Source organism: Cydia fagiglandana, chromosome 1, assembly GCF_963556715.1.
Source record: "Cydia fagiglandana chromosome 1, ilCydFagi1.1, whole genome shotgun sequence".
In the NCBI taxonomy this organism is placed as follows: Eukaryota; Metazoa; Arthropoda; class Insecta; order Lepidoptera; family Tortricidae; genus Cydia; species Cydia fagiglandana.
This window is the reverse complement of record NC_085932.1, coordinates 31,551,883-31,572,937: the sequence shown is the minus strand read 5'-3', so window position 1 is coordinate 31,572,937 and position 21,055 is coordinate 31,551,883. Positions and strand designations below refer to the sequence as shown.

Sequence of the window (21,055 nt, the reverse complement as noted above, 5' to 3'; positions counted from 1 at the left end):
TGTTACCTTATTGATCTACTAATCTATATCTGCGTGCTCGGAGGGTAGTGTGGTTAGGAGATGAGACGTCGTGGGAAGCACTGAATTACCGCTCTTATTGTGGTTTAGGCCCCAAATGATCCGCTGCCTTGTGTTGTGATCAGTACGGATATGATGGTCGTATTTGTTTACGTGACAGCGTGATGAAACGGTGTCCGTCTCTTTCCATCCCGCAGAGTTAAAAAGTGACAGTTGTTTTATCACGTGGATAAATGTGGATAAAGCGATCCATAATAGGCTTGCAGTACGATAGAGATGTTAACGCACAAATACACGATATGATACGTTGATACAATAGAGATTAGTGTTGGTAGAAACTCGAGTCTTTTCACTCTAAATTTGATGAACACGACTCGTTTTTACGAGACTGCGCTAAAAAGACTTCCGAGTTAATTCCCGTCGAGTCGAGTCCGCGCCTCAAAAGGACTCGAGCCTCCGAATGAGGACTCAGTCAACAATGTTGTAGGCTGCTAGTAGCAGTAAAGAAAATAAGCGTTATTGTATGGTATGGGTAAACCAGGAAATTTTATACGAAAACAATGCAATTTGAATGTTATTGTAACCAAAAAAATAGAGTTCTCTAGAAAGGACTCAAGTTTTTACAACAGATGAGGGCCTCTAACAAGTCGGGTCTTACAGCAGGACTCAAAGGACTCGTGTCTTAACCCATCACAATTAGAGATATGTGAACACAAATGTGAGATTAAAGTGAACGTTGCTGTTGCCGGTTCTTGTCTTTATCTTTAATCTAAAGATGGAAAGTGGCAGAATCTTCTGATCCTGCTTTAAATCTTGGTTTAGTATAACAATACGTTATATGGGTGAGCATTTAAGGGTGTCTATTATTCTCGAGGACTTAAATCAAGGAAACATAGGTATGGCTTTTGTTATTACAGTAGGTACTCATTTTAGGATTGACAAAGGGTAATCATGTTAATTAGGTAGTCGTGATTTATATCATTAAATTCGTGTTCCTTTTAAATCAATAAAGGAGCCAAGAAACTTACTTTACGTAAATTATCTCTAGATAACTTTGGAATTATAAGGACTGTTCAGTTTACTAAGCGGACACTCTTACACCTCTTTTAATCGGCGAATTTAAAATCAATTGACGTACAGCTCATAACAATATAATTAACAATCCCTTATTTATCAATTGCTACATATTTGTTCCCATAATAGTCAAATATTTTTCCCGAAGGACCGAACAAATTTGGAACATAGCAAGTTAGTTCTGCAATTAGGATGCACAGGCTAGTATTCACTGCGAAAAATCGTAAATATGTACAAATTTTCCAAGTTAAACGTGAATAAAATAATCAAAACATTTGGAGAGCATCATATGCTTGAAGATTTTACAAAATCCCGGCACAGAAGCGGCCCGGCCAATCCAGAAACAAAAGTATTGTCATGCGGCTGTTAAAATCAATAAATTACTTATCGGTTCGCGAAATTCCTAAGACAGCAGGCGTTACAGTAGGCACAGATTAAAATATAAGAAGTATGTACAATAAATGGACCCATAAAAAGAAAAAAATGGACAAAAGAATTACAGAGCAGCGAAAGCAATCGAAAAAAAGAAGCGTCAAACTGTACTACATTTTACATTAAGATAAATTTCGTAGCATTTTAATGGACAACGGAAACTGCGTAAAATGTTGCTGTAGTACGTTACCAATGGCCCTGATGCTACCATGCCGTTGTAGAAGATCATATATTCGACGAGGAGAGTAACATCAAAATTGCCCAATTCATGAAGAAAGTCCTTGTCTGGAAGGCAATTGGTTCCTGTGGCCTTAAAAAGTTTGTTCTATTTTGCGACATGAACTTTGGTTGCGACATTTACAGAAAATAATGCATCTAATAACGAGTACTTTCCGTCTATCAGACGCATAATGTCACCTCTTCATTTCGGCCTGATTTGGCAAGTGCCCACTATGCTGGTCAGAAAGTGAAGCTACTGAATTTGAAAAACATTGATTTCGTTCAAAAACAAGTCAACTCATCTAATTGCCCGGAGCTCCACTCCATCGAGTGGCACTAGACCAATGTGAAGATGCACTTAAAAAAGGGTAGATGAGAAGCTAAAACATTGAAAGAACTCAAACGAATGTTGTTTACAACTTGTCAAAAAGTGTCAAAAATTGTTGTGCAGGCACTTGAACGGCGCAACCGTGTAAAAGTACGAAAATCTTACCGATGTTATTATATTATACTATATTTACATTAAAATGTTTTGCGTTGGTTTCCGTTTTTATTATATTTATCTAAATAAAGCGATTCCAGAATTAGAAAAATGTAATATATACTTTTTTGTTTGTCCGCTTAATAAAATGAACAGTCCTTATTATCAATTACGACATAAGTTAAAACTGTCACAACAAGTTGCTCGACTCGACGTTTAACGTAAATGCGTATTAAATGAACCAGAAATCAGTGTAATCGGTCACGACACCGATGTCGACGCGTTGCGACACGCGACACGGACACGCGACGCGACACGACACGACACGCAAGCGCGGTCGCGACAGATTAAAGTCAACAACATTTGACGCCTACGAGTACCTACATCAACGTAAACATCCACTTGTAATAATGCTTGACACTGCTTTAATAATTAATACCTTCATTAAAATTTAATCGTCCCTTCAGTTAAATTGAGCATTTGTGAACACGTGTTAGAAGTGGCAGTAGATTTTGCTCTGGTTTAAGAAATAGCGGAAATGCACTCGCGCACAATATGTGCGCGGAAGTGAGATGGTTGAAAAATGAAAAATGAACCAATCACTACATATTTAACATTAAAAGTCGCAAATTGGAATTATTATTGGAACTAGATTGACACTAAGACGTAGTTTTAGTAGATCAATAACGAAGGTATATATATCCACTAACACTCAAGTTTTGACAAAGATAAATGTTATAGATGATTTATTGGTAAACTAGCAAAACATAATAATTTTTCCAAGTAACTTGGCCTAGCAGCGAATTATGGATGGCTTTATCCACGTGATAAAATAACCGTCGCTTTTAAACACCACGCGACTGGTGAAGGACACCATTTTATCACGTTGTCACGTAGACAATAACGACCACCATTATCGACCGTACGTACACAGACAACAAGTTAAGCTCTAAAAATTACCTAAAAACATAACTGTCACGTCACGTCGAACCGGGATCATTATTTACGATTATTATGTGATTGGCGATTAGCCCCAGTGGCTCTTGGTTCTGATCCGTGCAATCCCGTTAATCCCAAGTTCGGAAGTTCCCGAGAAGCTGGGGCCCGGGGAGGGTAATACCCGGCACTAATACGGTGGTTAATGTGCTTATTGTTATGATATGTGGTGGATGGTATACCTAAACGTCGGTAGACTTATTACGAAAATGTAATTGATTTAGTTAAATGAACTTAAAATTTGAAACATTTTTAAGATACGATAATGACTACCATTTTTAGAAGGTGAAGGGCAAGGATATGATGTGGTTATTACATTATATGAAACGTCTGCTGTCTACGACATTGAATATATCGGTCAAATAAAGCATACACCGGGGCCAACGGGAGGTGGCAGCTGGTTCACTGGACAAGTAGATCCCCATTTATACATGTACCTACACCTACATATCTTATATTTTTCTCTAATTTGACTAACATACAAATTTGTGTACAAAGGGGGAAACTATCTCTGCAGCTGACTGTACTATCTGAAAGCTATAAAATCAGAGGAAACATATATTTATTTTTCTTCCAAAGAGCGGGACACGGGCATAATGGCCATACAAATACATACCTATACGCAGCGCCAGACAGTTCGAGTCATCGTTTTAATCGCGTCCCCGGACTTGAATTAAAAACGTTTCTCTATCGTTTTTATATCGTGCAGCGCTAATTTGCGTCCACACGCTTTTTACATTTTCAACGAAACTGGATTTTTTAACAGTAAATTAATTATCAAAGCAGCTTTTGCACGAATATAAAGCCTTCTGTCGTGGCACACAAATGAGGACAAGCTAGTGTTGTACCAGCAGCCGTTTACAATATTTATGGTATTTTGACAATGGCATGTCGCAACATTAGGGGCAGCCACTAAGAATACTCCTACGAAAAGTCGCCAAACAAACACCTCTCCTCACGCAGATAGTATTCTCTCAAAGACTGTCCAATTCTGATTTAACAACTTGTTACGGTTTTGATCTGATTTTGATGCGATCTTGAAGTTCGCTCACACTGATTGCATAAGAAATGAAGTGAAAATCGTGCGTGAGATGCACGCCAACCACCAAGATCGGCACGGCACGGTCGAATCAAAACCAGTTCATACCAAGTTGTTAGATCTGATCCCATTGAGGAGTAATATTACAGGGAATGATCCATACATGGGCAATGTTTCACTGCATTATTGGCGCGAAAAGTGTTTTTGCAAAGAGCAATATTACCAGTAACGGTAGTAATATTCCGAATATGTTCAGCAATATCCTCGCGAAAGGCACATCATTACTCCCGTCTCGAGTAAAAAAGTCGACGTCGAAAACTGGTGCGGATAGTGTTTCGAAAGAATTGGGGCGAACTTTCCGCGAACAAAGCGAACTCTGTCGTTGTCGCTATCTCGGCCGCCATTACGTGACGTCACTAATGACAGCGGAATTTGTAGGCTAATGAGAAAAAACACCAAGAGACACATGAAGACATCAGGTAATCATTTTGGATTCTCTATTTCGAGAGGTCACTCAAAATAAAATGGGTAGGTACATGTACTCTTTATTGTATGCAAAACCAACTAGGTTTATTTTGACCTCCATCACTTTAAAAAATTTGGTAGTAGGTTATTAACAATATATGTTGATATATACGTATATATGCGCAACATTCAACATTTTATAACATAAGGCCCATAGATGATGAGTTAATCATTTTTTCACCTCAGCAGCTCGAACAAGGGTACTTTGCTTCTTAAAAACAGTGAGCAAAATGCGATTTTGCTCACTGATTCATTTTGTCTCTCTCAGTGAGCAAAGTCGCATTTTGCTCATTGAGTGAGACAAAATGTCATTCAAGTGACCTTTATAGTCAAATGTCATTTCAACATGCGGGGTCTAATACAAGTTCGATATACTTGGGTTCTATTATCTCTGTCCCTCTAGGTATGTTCTCACTGCTTAGGGTGAAAAATTTTGTGTACTACACGAGATCAAAGTTATTTACAACTCGTGCGCTTTTGAATCCCTTACTACGCTCAAGATTCTAAATTAGATTCACGAGCGTAGCGAGTATTATAGAATCTTTCGCTTGCACGGGACTCAAAATAAGCACTCGAAGAAATATCGAACTTTGATCTCTTGTTGTACAAATAACTATTTCTGATGATAGTTAAAATTTGATAAAACTACTTCTGCATTACAGGCAGACAAGTGAAGAATTTTTGATTGGTTATGGAACTCTAAAATTTGGCTTTGTTAGAGGGAAAGAGTAGACCCGTAAAATGAGCAAAATCTCTGGAAACCTTTTAGCGCCCAGTTAAATCATCTCTCTTATCCTTAACTTTGTATTCGCACAATTTACTTCAACACAATTGGTTTAATGGCATTTAAACATCGTCCGTGCAGTTGCCACCTCCTTATCCCACCGTGTTAAATTTGCAATTCGCTTGTGCGGGCTGTAGTTGACGGTTGTGTGACGTCACACCGACGCCATTGCTGTGACGTCACGGGCGCTTTGTACCCGATAATGGGTGAGATTTTTTGAGTTGACACAGATTTGATTAATGGCCTTACCTGGGGGAATAGTACCGGGGGAACTATTGTACTGAATGTTGCTTATATTTTCCTTGTGTTGTGTCTTTGGTAAATATACATAGTTTGTGGTGACAAATGATTGTCTTTTCTTTTGACTATACGTCATGAAGGTGTCATTTGCATAGGAACTAATATTTACTGACTGGCATCTCTTGGGGAAACTTTGCTTACTTTTTTGACGTGTTTTTTATTAATGGGACGTAGAACTTGATTTATATACTTATTATTTCAAAGAAAAGTAAAAATCCTAACCCCCCCCCCCCCCGTAATGAAACCTACAACCCACTAGAGTAGAAGTAGAAGTACCAAAAGTACGGTATTTTATCGGGCTTTTGTTCGTTAAACCACAGTAATTATTGGTTCGAATAAAGTAAGATACCTACTTAAGCACATTATTTTGTGACCGATTCAATTTTACTGACAGATAAAACATCAGCAACATTTGTGCAGTTTACGCCTGAATCCAACCAATGAAAGAAACGAATTCAAATCAGCCCAATCGAGGTTGGCAATTAAAGGCCTTTCAGCCAGATTTATTTGCACAAAACGTATTCCGTACTAACAACATCTGACCGCTTGTAGACTTTATGTCGTCGGAATAAGGTTGAAGTATTATAATGGGTAAGACGTGTCGCGTTAATCATGCGACGTGTCGCGCGAGCCGGCGACGGGAAATGAGCGTCGCCCGACAAATGGACCGGACGACTGGCACCGCCTACTGCCGGTCTGGCCGTTTACTACATACAGGTTCTCAAACTGTACACGTTTACAGGGATTCTTATATTGCCGTGCCCTTGCAGGGTGTCACGTGTATACTTTTATTTATGTTACATTCCATCCATGTCTGTAATGTGATATGCAATAAAGTATTCTATTCTATTCTATTCATATAATGTGTTTGGCTAAAAACCGCAAAATAATTTCCAACAGAACACATTGTTCTGGACTGCAAGGACTTTAAACGTGGCACTGCGTAATTTAAGGAATTATTACTGACCCATTTCCATCTACCCCCAATCCATTTCAAAACTGTGAACCTGATTCAATTGATTATGTTGTCTTTAGTGATCACTCGTTTGAATTAAATTATTCTGAGGTCGTACAAAAATGAAAATTTTATGCTATATCTTGTTTTGCTTTGCAGAGTGAAAAGGGGAAAAAAAATAGATGCAAATTACCAAGGAATGTAAAACCATTATTATAGGCCGAATATTTTAAAATAAGGAACACAATCTGTGGCAAAGACGTATATTTAGCAAGCATAAGTTAACAAAGCATACATGCAAAGTATATATGTATGTGGATTAAATATCACATATTTTTCCACAGAATTTGTTAATATTCATCTGGAATCGTCCGCGAATAAATGAATGACCCTAAAGTTGGAACTCAGTTGGTAGTTAAATACGGTTAATTAAAAATGCTTTGTGTTTAAAAATACCTACAATAAATTACGTACATAAAACAACTCTTCTGTAAATTTTAAACAACATTAGGCTGATCAAAATGGCTGCAGTTTTAGTAACAAAACTTTCAACCCAACATAAAAAAATCAATTAGTATAAAAATGGTAAAGTTATGAATATTCTCCGGGTTGTTTATACTCCCGCCTACTCCATCAGCGTAGTTTTTGCTCGGAAAGGTTCGCTTTCGCGCTTAAATAAATACGCTTTAAGTAATAGATGGCTGCATTAAGTTTCATTTACATAGATAAGCTTTTTTGCATTGCCTGCATGCATTCATGATTGAAATGAAAATGAAATTAGATTTATACAATTTAGACTATTAAGCATACATGAATTGACGAAAATATAATAGTTCGTAGATTTCATGCTAAGATAGTTATGTCGACTGGCAGTAGAAATGACATGGCAATAAAGGTAATCACATATGACAATGCGTATCGTTTTAGATTTAGGCCAATTTTACGGTTTGACTCAAGTATGTCGCGGGATTGACTTATAAACCGAGTTAAAAGTTTAAGCTCGATAATTCTAAATACATTTTAATAATATGTGAATTTCAACAACTACATGTAAATACGAGGTTTAAACAAATTGTAGGTACGGTAAATAGGTTTACATTGTCCAAATCCAAATATGTAGACTAATACCCAACCGTGTAGCGAATAATTTATAATACACTAGTCTGCCAGTTGCTACAATTGCTACAGTAATATAATTCCCGACTTTTGGTAACGCGATTCCACCCCCCCCCTCCCCCTCCCCCACCAACAACGTCCAACTTTTTAAAGTCACGACATTAAGTCGGGACTTTCGGTAACAAGTTCCGGACGAAATGCAACTCTGCCTGACGTCTGTTTACTCTCGGGTAATTAAAAGGCACAATTAATTAAAGAGAACTTGAAACGTCAGGATTTTTATAACGGAATACCAGAGCGGATATTCGTGTAAACACTTGATAGTCGAGTAGCGCGGTTAATATACTTAATTTGTACGGATATTCATAAAACGTCAATTAGGCAGCGGCGATCAGTTAGAAGGAATTAAAATAAATAGCAATCACTGCCTTTTTTCCTCTCTAACAAGTCTTTCTCTTAAGAAATGCTCACTGGCAGTCAATATGGGATCAACGTCTAAACGTTATTTACTAACCGAACACACGTACCACTGGTCGCCCTTATCTCCTTGCAAGAGGGTTTTATGATGTGTCCCGTAGATTTCCAATCGGCAATCATAGTGGGAATTCTGGCTAATGATGAAAAATACCCATCCCTTAATGAGTATATATGTGTCTGATCCAGACGCGTACCGCGACACTAGCTCTTGACTGAATATCAACAGTCCTTATCACGTTGCAATAACGTTTACTATTGGTCAGTTACTGTGTCGATGCTGATGATACTAACAGCAACACTCTTATTGACCGTCGGTGGACCTTACATCCTTGCAGTAGGGTTTACAATTGCTCCGTTTATGTATGTATCATTGGTAGGACGCACGCGGAAGCCGCACTAAGCCGATTAGGGATGGATTCCTATAGGATGTTTAAAGTGAGTTCTCGAGTGAACCAGTGTAGTCCTGCTTGTTCTGCAAATGCGGTAGACAGCTACCTCCGGTATTAATGTGAATCTTCAAGAGACAGCCGGAACAGCGGTAGCTAGAAGTGCTTATAGTCTATGTGATTACGCACAATATAAGTTCGCTAAGCAACTCGCCCGAACTATGTAAGCGACTGGAACACGCATGCATACGTGACGCATTATCGCTGCACTGATATGCGCAAGCATACAATGACGTCGACGCATATAATATATGCGCGGGTGACGGAACGTCCTGGCCGCGTATGGTAATAATGTGGCTTGGAATAGTGGGAGTAAAATTGAGGGAAACATCTTTTCTGACCTGATTCAACTCAGATTGTAGTTTGTATAAAAATGTTTTATAAGGTGTTGTAAGGAGAGACAGAGACAACTCGAACATACGACGTTTAAATTTTTGCACCGTAATTACTAGTCGTATAGTACCTAGCTATAGTATTCAATTGTTGAAAAACTTTTATATCCTTTTGACAACGACAATAACTAACGCCATTACGCCCATTACCGAGCTGTGAAGTGAGTGAATGAATGGTTGAACGAATGAATGGCTGAGCGGTTGCGGACGGCCAAACTGACCGGTCCGTTCATTCGGCTAGAAACGCGGCTATATGATTCAGTGGAGCCTCGGTTAGGAACCTTTTCAAAAGCCCTATGAATTACCCAATTTCGCAACCAGAGGCATTCAAGCGAAGTAGACGGTGTTTTTCAATGTTCAGTCATATATAATTTATTTACGCAGTAACATAAAATGGAGAAAAATGACTGTCTTTTAACTTAAGTTAAAAACGTTTTCTTTTTCAAGAAAATAACGTACTCCCAAATTAAAGGCCGGCAATGCACTTACAACCCCTCTGGTGCTGCAGGTCTCCAACGGCGACGGTAAGTAATCGCTTACCATCAGGCGATTCGTCTGCTCGTTTGCCTCCTATTGTCCTATATAGTAAAAAGTACATTTGTGCGGCCTCTATGAAACTCAAAAATGGTTACCTTCTTTTGACTTCTAGTGTACCTTTTTCGCACTAATGAAATGTTCATATAATCGTACGTGATGGCTTCCCTTTTGCACACTACAATTAGGTTTAAGCGTAAGCATCATTTTGATTCTGTGGTCTAGACCAAATGTCTAGTGCATCAGGTAAAGCCAGTGAGCGTCCGGTGATGTGGCGAGCTGTTTTGATGCGCATAATTACAGCACTGCATATACTGTACCTAATTATGTATTCACGAAGCTTAGTGAGGTGATTATTGCCCACAAAGCCGCGTAGTACTTTGTTGGACATGGACCTTAAATATGGTGTGTCTACGGACTTTTCGCCAACCCTTTTTTTACCGAATTAAGTTACCTGTATTCTTTTCTTTTAACAGATTCAAATGCATTATTTTTCATGCTGGAAAGTCTGGAGAAAATCATTTAATAAGCATATATTTACTTAGCAACTGTAAGGTTGGTTGTATGGAGTTAATTTTAAATTAAAGTCGTTACAGAATATGAAATTGCAGTCTCCCTTAAAATAATTATATAATATATAATTAATTATTTCCCCACAGTAGTCGTGAAGCACTTTGTAAAGACTGGAAAATGCAATAACTAGATGGACTCTCCTGGTGGGTCGGCGATCAAACTAATGAATGAACGTTTATTCACAGGAACATATGGTACAGTACAGTGGATGTTACAAATTTACATTGTTGGCCCTTAATATGTTCTGCCATGAGGCATGTGAAATTTGTTTTTCCATCCATCTACTCGTATAGCTCAGTTTCTAGCCTCTTCAACAATGTAGTATTATAATTAAACAGTCTCATGTCTATAGGTACATGACATGTGCGTGGCATTTAAACCACTTCGCAATATATTTGTTCGCTGTATATGTATCTTCCTTTTCATCATTATCATCATCGTCTTCCTATTGTTAGGAAGACGCGTCCAGGTGTCCCAGGGCAGGACCTTGGAGCCCCGGGGCTACGCCGACGGAATTCTAATTGCCTCGACCGACATTCCGGCCGATATTCATGATGGGACCTTTTCGTGGGGCTTTCACAATTTATGGACTAAATTCGATATAAAAAGGGCACCTGAAGGGTTGCTTTTGTTCAAATTGTGCGCGAAAATGTCATTTGTTGGGTAGAATACTAGTAAACAAATGTTTCTGTACCTACCTATACAGGAGAATAATAAATGTCAAATTTTAATATTTTATTTCTGGTAAAAATAATTAGGTAGGTATCGCGTCAAAGCTCTATAGATTTTTGGCAATATACGAAATTTTGGCTATGCCATCAATAGATGCAAATATGTATTCAATATTAAAATAATATATCTCTCGGTCGGTTGGGTTCAAAATAAATAATAGATCGGAACTTCCACGGTCACGTGATATATCGACGTTGGTACTTTAAAAAAGTTCTACTCGTATTTCGATGCAATTTATACAAACTACGAGAGGCACGAAGCGAGACTGTAGGTAAACGTTGTAGGGGAAACGTTCACTGTAATCCACCTGCAAACAAATCAGACCTGCTGGCTTGTAGGTGGCCGAGAGGCAAGACGTAGCGGGATATATATATATTTATTGTTAGGCCGTGAAAATTGGATTTTACACAAACAAGATTAAAGCAAAATAAGTTTTGGATTCGGTTCCGACTTTGGCTTAAAATAGTTATGACTTCGATTGCGACGGGGCTCAGAGCGTACCAACCCGAATGGGATCAGATTCAAACTTGACTCAGACTTCGGACCCTGGCCCAGGTCATTTATTTATTTATTGATCAAATAAGTAACACAGCATTACAGTATAAAACCAAGGCACTGTGAAACTACAAAGTAAAAGAAAAGACAAAGGAAAACAATACACATAAAAATGAAATTAACTAAACATTCGATTTGGGCGACGACGTAACGGCGTGGCGTGTGATAATGGACTATCACACCTACCATGCTCTAGTTTTGATCCGCGCACAGTGGTATTCTATACGACAAAACGTCTCCCGCTGGTCAATGAACAGGCGCTCTTCTCATTCTTATCATAAACTTAACTCTTGTTTGTGAACAAATCTCCATGTGGCCAGAAACGTTCGCCACAAGCCTTCAGTAAGAAGTGCATATACTTGGAAAAATTCGACCTATGCCGCTGTGGCTTGGTGAACGAGTGGTTCAGGCACCTGCCGCGATAGCAGAGGATGCTGGTTCGATTCCAGCCTGGGGCACTCAAGGCATTGGTCACTTTTTCTTAGTATATGACATTTAAATCAGTTTATAAATCTCCATGTATTTCTTTCTTTAGCCTTTTCCTTGACAGCCTGATACGACACAACGTTCACTTTTTCCTTCGCTCGATCCTTCTCTCTTCCAGTTTTTTCGACTTTCTCTTCTAAAATGATCTTGATGAATTCATCGTGTCGTAACAGGTGACCCAACATGTTCACTCTTCTAATTTCAAGGCGCGCTCTGTTCGTACCTATTACGCGCTGCCTCTCATAAGTTGCACCAAACGCTAACAGATCGCTTACCGGCTTGGCCGGAATCCCGATAAATTAGCGGAATAAATCCCTCCGAGAAAAACGGCGGCGTTTGACATGCCCTGCAGCAGCCCTGCAGCCTAATTATGACCCGTACGTTGACGGCGGTCACTACATCGAAAACTAACCCTGCACAGACTTGAACACTTTTATGATGACAATTTCACACGTTATTGCAAAGTCCGTGCAGAGTTACCTGGGTTGGTCGTTGGTCGGTCTCTAGAGTAGGACAAGCAAATTCCTGGGTTTAAGAGCGCATATACTATGGTTTTAACAAAAGGATTTAACATTAATAGTCCGTAATGATGTAAACGTCCTAATGATCATGTGGGGTAAGAGAAACATAGTTTACTATTTATCTCGGAGCAAGAGAAACCATATGATGATTCCCTATAAATGTTCTCTTGACCCAATGTTTACCTTATCCCTTCTAACCGTATATTATTTCCAGGTTGCAATATCAACAAATTTCGGTTGCCTTATAGACCTTTCCTTTTTCTGTCGATTTTCATTAGTGCGTTTACCGGTCGTGGTTTTAAAATCTACAAGATTAGGGGAACGACGATGCATATTGCGACGGTAAAAATTCTCTGAACCGGACACGTGCCCGTGTCCAGTGAGTGTCCCGGACATGTCCCAGTTTCCTACTCCCGCTCTATTTGTTGAGGGTCGCACCCTCGCCACGTAAAAATAAACTATGCTAATCAGTGGCTCGGTAAAGCTAATCACATTATGATAATTGATCTCATCATTGGTCATTTGCATTTACGTGATTTTTAGAGCTTGGGGGTGAGCTGCTTCTATTTCTTTAAAATTATGGTAGTGTTTATAAGAGTGGAAAGTCCATAAAAATAAAACAGCAGGGGACTCTAAGTAAAGCTTGTATAATGGTCTAATTGTAAGTAATACGTACGTCGGAAGTATTTGTGATAATATAAAAATATATAAAAAAGACTCCTCGTAAAATATAAATTATTCGCTATATCATAAATTCATAATAGGTATTCGAGTCTTCGTACCTTTTTTATAAAACGGGCCCCTGGTCAAATTTACAGGAAAACATTAGGCCACGAAAGTCATTATGGGCGCCATTATGGACGGACAATGATGACATTTATATTTTATACTACAGGAGATTTCGTTCGTGTACTGATAGTCAAATCGACACCTACGTAATAGATTTATTTATACATATTCTGGTTACCGATAAACATTTACTTACATAAGAAACTTGTCTTCGCTTTACTTCCTTTGCAGGAAATATCTATTTATTGTGGATAGCAACAAACTTCTTTTTAGCATAACTATCCAATGAGTATGACGTGAAACATATCGGACAGAAGAAAAACTTTGACAGTGACATTATCACATCATTGCAAAAATGCACATTGCAGTTTTAGTTAAAAACTGATCATGATGAAAAAGTGATGATAGCTAAAATGCAACGCCTTGTTAAATTAGATTTACTTAATTGGTCTTTACCATATCAAGTGCTAGTTAAAATCTTAATAAGTATTTCATAAATTATTTCCATGAAGATGTGAATGGGTAAGGAGTAGGTAAGTAATGCCAATCCATCTATTGATTATAAAGATTTTTTTTTTCAATGTAACAACCGGAGTGTAATACAAAATGTTCAATTGAAAGTCCAGTATTTGTCACATTTATCTGTTAAAAATCAACTCAATCATACATTACCTACTCGTCAAAATGCATTCGCTACCAAATTCGCTCCTTACAAATTTACCTTTCAATGCGGCCCCTGCACACGATTGGCGTTTGCACCCTAGTACCAACTTCAAAGATACCTATGTATAATTTTTTTGTCCTTATTCTAGTGTAGTTAAGGTGCAAAATTGTACACTTATATTTGACTCCGACTGTCTATAGTGTCGCACCCTTAACAATGGAATAAAGCTGCTCCAAATTTGGGGTTCCGTGTTTAATATATTTGGGGTTGACGGAGTTGAAGCGAGAGAGAATTATTGTTTGATCTGTATCGGTTTAATGGTCCCGGATATTGGAGGTTGGCAATAATTTGTGATTATTGCAAACATCATTGTGGTATTTGCTCCAGTAGTAGTAAAGTGTGTATATGAATGCGTCGTAATGTTCGTACTTCCATTGAATTTAAACTTTGTTTATTTTAAGACACACATAGTTAGTTATTGTTTATTGTAGCTTTGATTTTATTCGTAACTATTTTAAAATTTAATCATTAAGTTTTGAAACTGACATAAATTAGTAGGCACTTATCTAAATCATAATTATGATATCGTTAAAGTGTTTAGCCGCTGTGCTGTCGCCTGAGATGGAGATAGAAATAAATATATTATATTGTTTATCCAGTAATATGTATGTAATGTACAGTCACCTGCAATAATTATGTTACTCTTGAAGGCCGCAAAAATATGTGACACGCTCTTATGGCTCTACAAATAAGATCGTGTCAGATGTTTTTGTGGCCTTTCGTTGTGTAACACATTATTGCAGGTGACTGTATTCACAAAACTGACGTACATGCCTGTTTTTACAGACGACTCAAAGCCTATGCTAAAATCATTTTTGTCATTGGCGTTAGTTTCGCAAGTGATTACCAAGTCGCGACGACATCCGCTCCATATCGCCATTATCGCCACATGGGGCCTCCGACAACAACACCCTCTATACAATATATTTCCGCTGTTGTACTTTGCTACTAAAATGCGGAAGAGCATTAAGTATAGACAGCATCAGAAAAATCGAAGCATTTAGGATGTGGGCGAGGCAACGTCGCTGAAAAAAAAAACATTAAATACATAAAAACCCGATTTTCTCATGTTTACTCACGTCACGTTTACTACTCGAGGGCCGGAGGGCAATTCAAACGTACATTGTGATATCAAGATATCTAAATTGTGTCAGTCCCCCGTGCAAGAAGCTCGGCTCGCGCCAGTACGTTGTATGGATAAATATGAAAGAAATGCATCGTTTAGAAATAAATCATTTTGATGTCACGGTGTAAGTTGGAATTGACAATTTGCATTGCAATAAGCTGAAAAAATCTGTACATATTTATGAATTCGACTGTACCTACGAAATCGGCTCATAATGAAGTCACGGTTATACTGTCATAACTGAATCGGCCCTACATCTCTCTGTCAATAGTGAATTTGTGGACGATATTACAAGTGTCTTAATGAACTATCCTCTGTAATACAGTTAATAAACTGCTTGAGCTCGGGGTCGCAACTCAGTTAGCTATGACAATAACGAGTTAAGGATTAGTCGGGTCGTGTAACCCTCCCACCACAGTTAAAGGAGTAGTTTCACTCTATAAAAGCTACATCTACGGTGAATGAATTTAATTTCAGAACCATTTTGCAGTTACAATAGTATGAGGTCCATAGCGACTTTCATATTGATTGACACTGTGACAAGATATGAAATGGTATGGAAATTGAATTTTTTGACTGTAAGTACTATTAAGATAAGATAAAAAGATAAAAAATAGTTTATTCAAGGAGGCATAATTATTACAATGCGCTTATAAACGTCAAATAAACCTTTTCCGGCTCCAACCGGTACACCTCTGCGACACGGTTACGATTCCTCAGTTTACGGTGTGGATGGAGGTAATGCACTTTTGACAGTCACCTGTGGTAATATTCTACACAACGGATTGCGCAAAACTATTTAATACGAACTTGGTTACACAGCTTATTTATTTTTACGCTCTACGAAATATTCAGGTTCGCCAAAAGTATATAAACTGAGCATAGTGAGCAATCGTGTTATGATAAAAAATTTATAGATTCCATATGATTCTTAACTCTTAAAGTATATAAAATAAACTACTTCTATTAGGTAATACACTTTGTCTAGACAACAATAGCAGAGAAGGGTTAAGGATTAGTCGGGTCAACTCGCTTATTCGCTAACCCTCTACTGCTGACTAACGCGATCACGACTTATTAGCTAGCCCCGGGCAAGCACCTATCATGTTTAAATTTAAATGCCATTTGACATCCTCGAGCAAATAATGTGACAATATTGCTGCCATATTTAGTTGTTCTAATTTGGTTTGCCTAAAGCAAGATTTAATTATTGACATTGTTAAAACTACACGGTTTCAGAAACAAGGTTGAAAAATTGCAACTCTTTTTTACAGTCACTTAGGGACCTAGCCAACATGACAATCGTACATCGACAAACGCCTACAATGAAAAGAAAAAAAATATGGAAGATAAAATGACTCACGCACCATTCGCAAGCAACCGCAGCTATTTGAATGAATTTAATGAATGCAGAATAAATATATTTCCACGTGTGATTAAAAAATAGGTAGACGTCACTCACCTTCGCTGCGGCAATTAGTATAAGTCGTAATTAGCCATACTTTGTATAGGGTCTTTCGACCCCCTACCGCATTGAACGTGTTAAAAATTTGCCAAATTTCTTGTTGTGTACAATAGGTTGTATCTTTTTGTTCCAGATTGGAGCGGCCGCGCGTCCGGTCGCCGGCGCTCGGCGCAGTCGCAGGCGCCGGCGGTGCTGCTCGCGCACTTTGACACCACCGTGTCGCAGGTTCGTAGCCTACTAGGAGAACTTTTACTAATACAAACTTATTAATTACTATAAAGGCTCGAGGCTCTGTAAAATATGTATAACTATAAACTTTCTATTACTCATCTCGGAAAGCGCTAGAGCATTAAATATTGTTATTCCGAAAACAAAGTTCCGCAAGAAACTCACACATTACTCCTGATTTGAGAGTGTACGGAACTACGGAACATATCCGCACTAAAATGAAATACATATTTGATCACTCCGTGGATCGACACTCCGCTTTTAAGATCCCAAAACATTCACCAAACGTTTTATACTCGACTGTTATTTTCACTCTATTGTATCTAGAGTTTCGCTATTCGCTACTAGGAAACAAATCAAATAGGTACCTACATTTTTTATTGTAGTTACAAAACAATATGGTATTAATACGAAAGAAAAAGTGAGTAAGCGAGGCCGGAATCAACCCGGCATCATCAGCTTATGCGGCTAATGTGGTGCGAGTATATGACATTGATTCCTTGGTTCGCGATTATAGTTCGATCAACTCGGGACCACGACTGTTTTTTCGCGATTATAGTTCGATCAACTCGGGACCACGACTGTTGAAGTCTATTTTAAACGCGATTTGCATCGAGTTCTAATATATAAACTAGACTTTTTGAGGCTCATACTCAAAGCTCGCTTTTGTGAACAGCCTTGCGCCTAAAAGCCACAGGTGACCCCAACATCTGTATGGTCCTCACGTCGCCTCCCTCCTCGGCAGTTCCCGCACGTTTCGTCGAGTGAAAGATACCCCCAAAACTGGAATCAATTAGAGAAGTATCCCCCCCCCCCCCTCCTTCCCGGGGGTGTAGGGACACTTTGCTAATAAGGGACTAATCAGGACGCTTGACAACCGTTAATCGTTTACGGCAATTAAAATATGAAACGTGTTTCATCGCATGATGTAGCTAACAAGGCAAGATGTACTTAATTGATTTCCGCGTATCATTTGATTTCGTAATGCACTTAAGAAACATACCTATTACGTACCCAGCAAACAAATCAATTAGACAAATGTCCCAAATGGCACGAAAATTAGGTAAGCGGGTTTATGATATGTGTAATGTGTGTAGGACATACAGGTCCCAAACCTGTTTAGGTAAGCGAGTGCGTGAGAAAGAACTTGCTTACAATTAGTTGTTTCTTGAACAAACCCAAAGGAGTCGCAGACCACATATTAGGGAAAAGTAGTTTCAGTCAAATCCCACATAATTTTAGTAGGTATGATGTACATAGATTAAAATCTCCTGATTATTTTTTTATACACGGCATTTCTCAGAAGTAACTTTCAGAAATAATCAAGTTTATATTTTTTATTTCTTTGAGGTGTTTCCTAAACTCAATACATTGAATTGGTGAGTGCTAACGGTAACTGCATTATAATATGACTTTATACCACCTGTATCTGTCAGTACGTGTCGTTTGACACTGAAGCTTCGCGGATGCGCCCTACCAACGACGGTTCGGCGGAAACGAGAAAATTTTATTATCGCCGTAAACTGCGAGGGACAGGGACTAATAGTTAATAGAGACCCTCAATCTCCATATTGTAAGTCACGGTGTCTCAACTAGAATAGTAATTTTCAGTTTCATTCAGTTTAGAATAGGGCTGCGCCAAGTCATTTTATGAGGACTTGTAGAGAGTTTTTGGGCGTTGCCAGTGCCGGATTTAGACATTTGCCGCCCGTAGGCTATGCCGATTTTGCCGCCCCTATCCGCCTCGCTTATAGGTTTTTTAAAGTACTTTCCTGTCAGAGGCGTTTAATTTTATAGTACAACACACCATAGCCATATTAAAATGCATATAAGGTGACGTCACAAATGTCACATTCTAGATATAGATTTATTTATATGGGCCGTTTTTGTCACTCAATGACGATGCAACCTCTTTATATTTGCCTGATCTGATCGGTGACCAGTGGGTACCGCTGGGTTTTGGCCATTGAGAATCAAGGTGAGGCATTGGCAGTTAGGCTGGATATAGCTACGGAGTTCGGTCGGGTCTGGCATTAATTGACTCTGCTCGAAAGACTATGCTATACAAATGGATCGCTAGCTTTTTATTCGGTAGATGCATATGATCCATATAGTAGACGGAAGCTGCTCCGATAGCGTGGACATTACCGCTGGCGTTTTACTAGGTTCTGTGCTATCATTCAATGATATGGTCAGATGGGTCACAATAAAATTTAGTTCGTTAAACGAAAACGCGAGCGCAGCGAGCGCGAAATTTTTTTAGAGAAAATAGTAGGTAGGTAAATTTTTAGGGTTCCGTACTTCAAACGGAAAAAAACGGAACCCATAATACCACGAAGATACAGGAATCGACGACCATTCCAAATTTACAATGCAGTCAGATGGGTCACAAATAATGTAGGTACTTAAATGAAAACGCGAGCGTAGCGAGCGCGAAATTTTTTCGAGAAAATGGTAGGTACAGTTTTAGGGTTCCGTACTTCAAAAAGGTCTTGACATGATAGAGGGCGGCAAAATCGACAAATTATGTTTGTTATTTAAATTTTACAAATTCATTCCGGTCTACCCTATCTGAACAGCACATAAAATATATTTTTGACCCAAATTTGCCGCCCCCTAAAATCTGCCGCCCAAGGCTTCAGCCTACTCAGCCTAGTGGTAAATCCGGCACTGGGCGTTGCTTTGAACAGCACGTTCGCGTTCACACACCCGAAACGAGTCACGAATCTCTATTGAAAATAATAGCCCAATGAAGGGATATGGAACTAACCAATAATGACAAATCTAAGTATGTCTTTAAAAATTCTAAGGTATCTAATTTTTTTGTGGTTTGTCACAGTTGAAATTTCAAAACCCAATTTTACCCTCTCGCGGGAAATTTAACCTGCGTTATATACTCGTACTAGCAAGTACCTACCTAACAAACAAAATCACTTTCTTGGGACGCTATACATATACCAGTCTTTATTTTGACCAGTCTCTGTGGGGAAGAAGGAAGCAGGTAACGAAATGCCTAAACGACTAAAGGATTACTTTCCCCATTAGAAGCGACTTTATGTTCTCTGCGAAAGCTTTTGTAAGTAATTTTTTTTTTTCAACCCCATTTTATGATTTTATTTCGTCGAGTTAAAAAAAATTATGCTATGAGAAATCTTACAAACTTTGTTAGGTATTTACAAAAAGTTTCAAAGAAGGAAAGCTGTTGCTGCTGTTTTGAAATAGCAACTTTTAAGCTTCTTGTTGTTAAGTTGTCAGCTTGTAGTTCTATGGACGTTGACTTGTACATGGATTATCTCCCCTGACATATCAGGATTTTTGTTTCTTTGTCAGGATTTGCGGGGGACTTGGCGAGTGTCGGGGTTATTTTCGAAACCTCAACTAACCACGCTAGCTAACAATTTGGTGTTGGGAGAGAAACGAGAAGGTTATGCTTCTAGAGCTACAGCGTATTTTGGCGAGTGAAGGGACTAATGGCCCACTAACGGGCTTAGGATGGATTTAACGGGTGGAATTTTGAAGAAATTACCGTCTAGGAAATGTCAGGATTTTTAGAGTGATGTCCGGATTTTAGTCGGGATGTTCCATTTTTAGGGTTCCGTATTTCATATGGCAACCCTATGCACGACGAATTACCATTTAGTTGCATTATAGTTAAAAGGCAATAAATACGGATAGATATACATAGCTACAGTTCATTAGGCATTACCAATAGCCGTCCGCACTATTATCTTCAGCTAAGTACGAATAGGAACTTTATCTTAAACCCAATAAGATCAGGATTTGATTAAAACCGAAGATCACTGAATTGAACGCACGAAATCCCAATGGACGACATTGAGACGAGATATCACAATTCACAGGACAGGATGAATTGGTCTGAATATCTAATCATAGTTAGGTACAGGAGCTATTGTTAGATCTGGTTAGTACACGACTGCTGATTCCAGGGAAAAGGTAATTGAAATTTAGAAGTTATAGTTTAAACATTTGAAGACAGTAAGCCGTGATATGGTCCTACATGTTAAGGTATCACAGGTTTAAAATTTGACAACATATTTTGCTTTGATA

General features: G+C 38.6%; 1 protein-coding gene across 1 annotated transcript in view; it reads left to right on the top strand.

The window, feature by feature from the left end:
• LOC134668449 (dystrophin-like) overlaps window positions 1-21,055 on the top strand; it is a 301,938-nt gene that overhangs the window by 122,710 nt on the left and 158,173 nt on the right. The window contains exon 39 of the mRNA XM_063525939.1: window positions 16,893-16,984. Coding sequence (XP_063382009.1) covers window positions 16,893-16,984 — 92 coding nt within the window. The remainder of the gene's footprint in view (window positions 1-16,892; window positions 16,985-21,055) is intronic.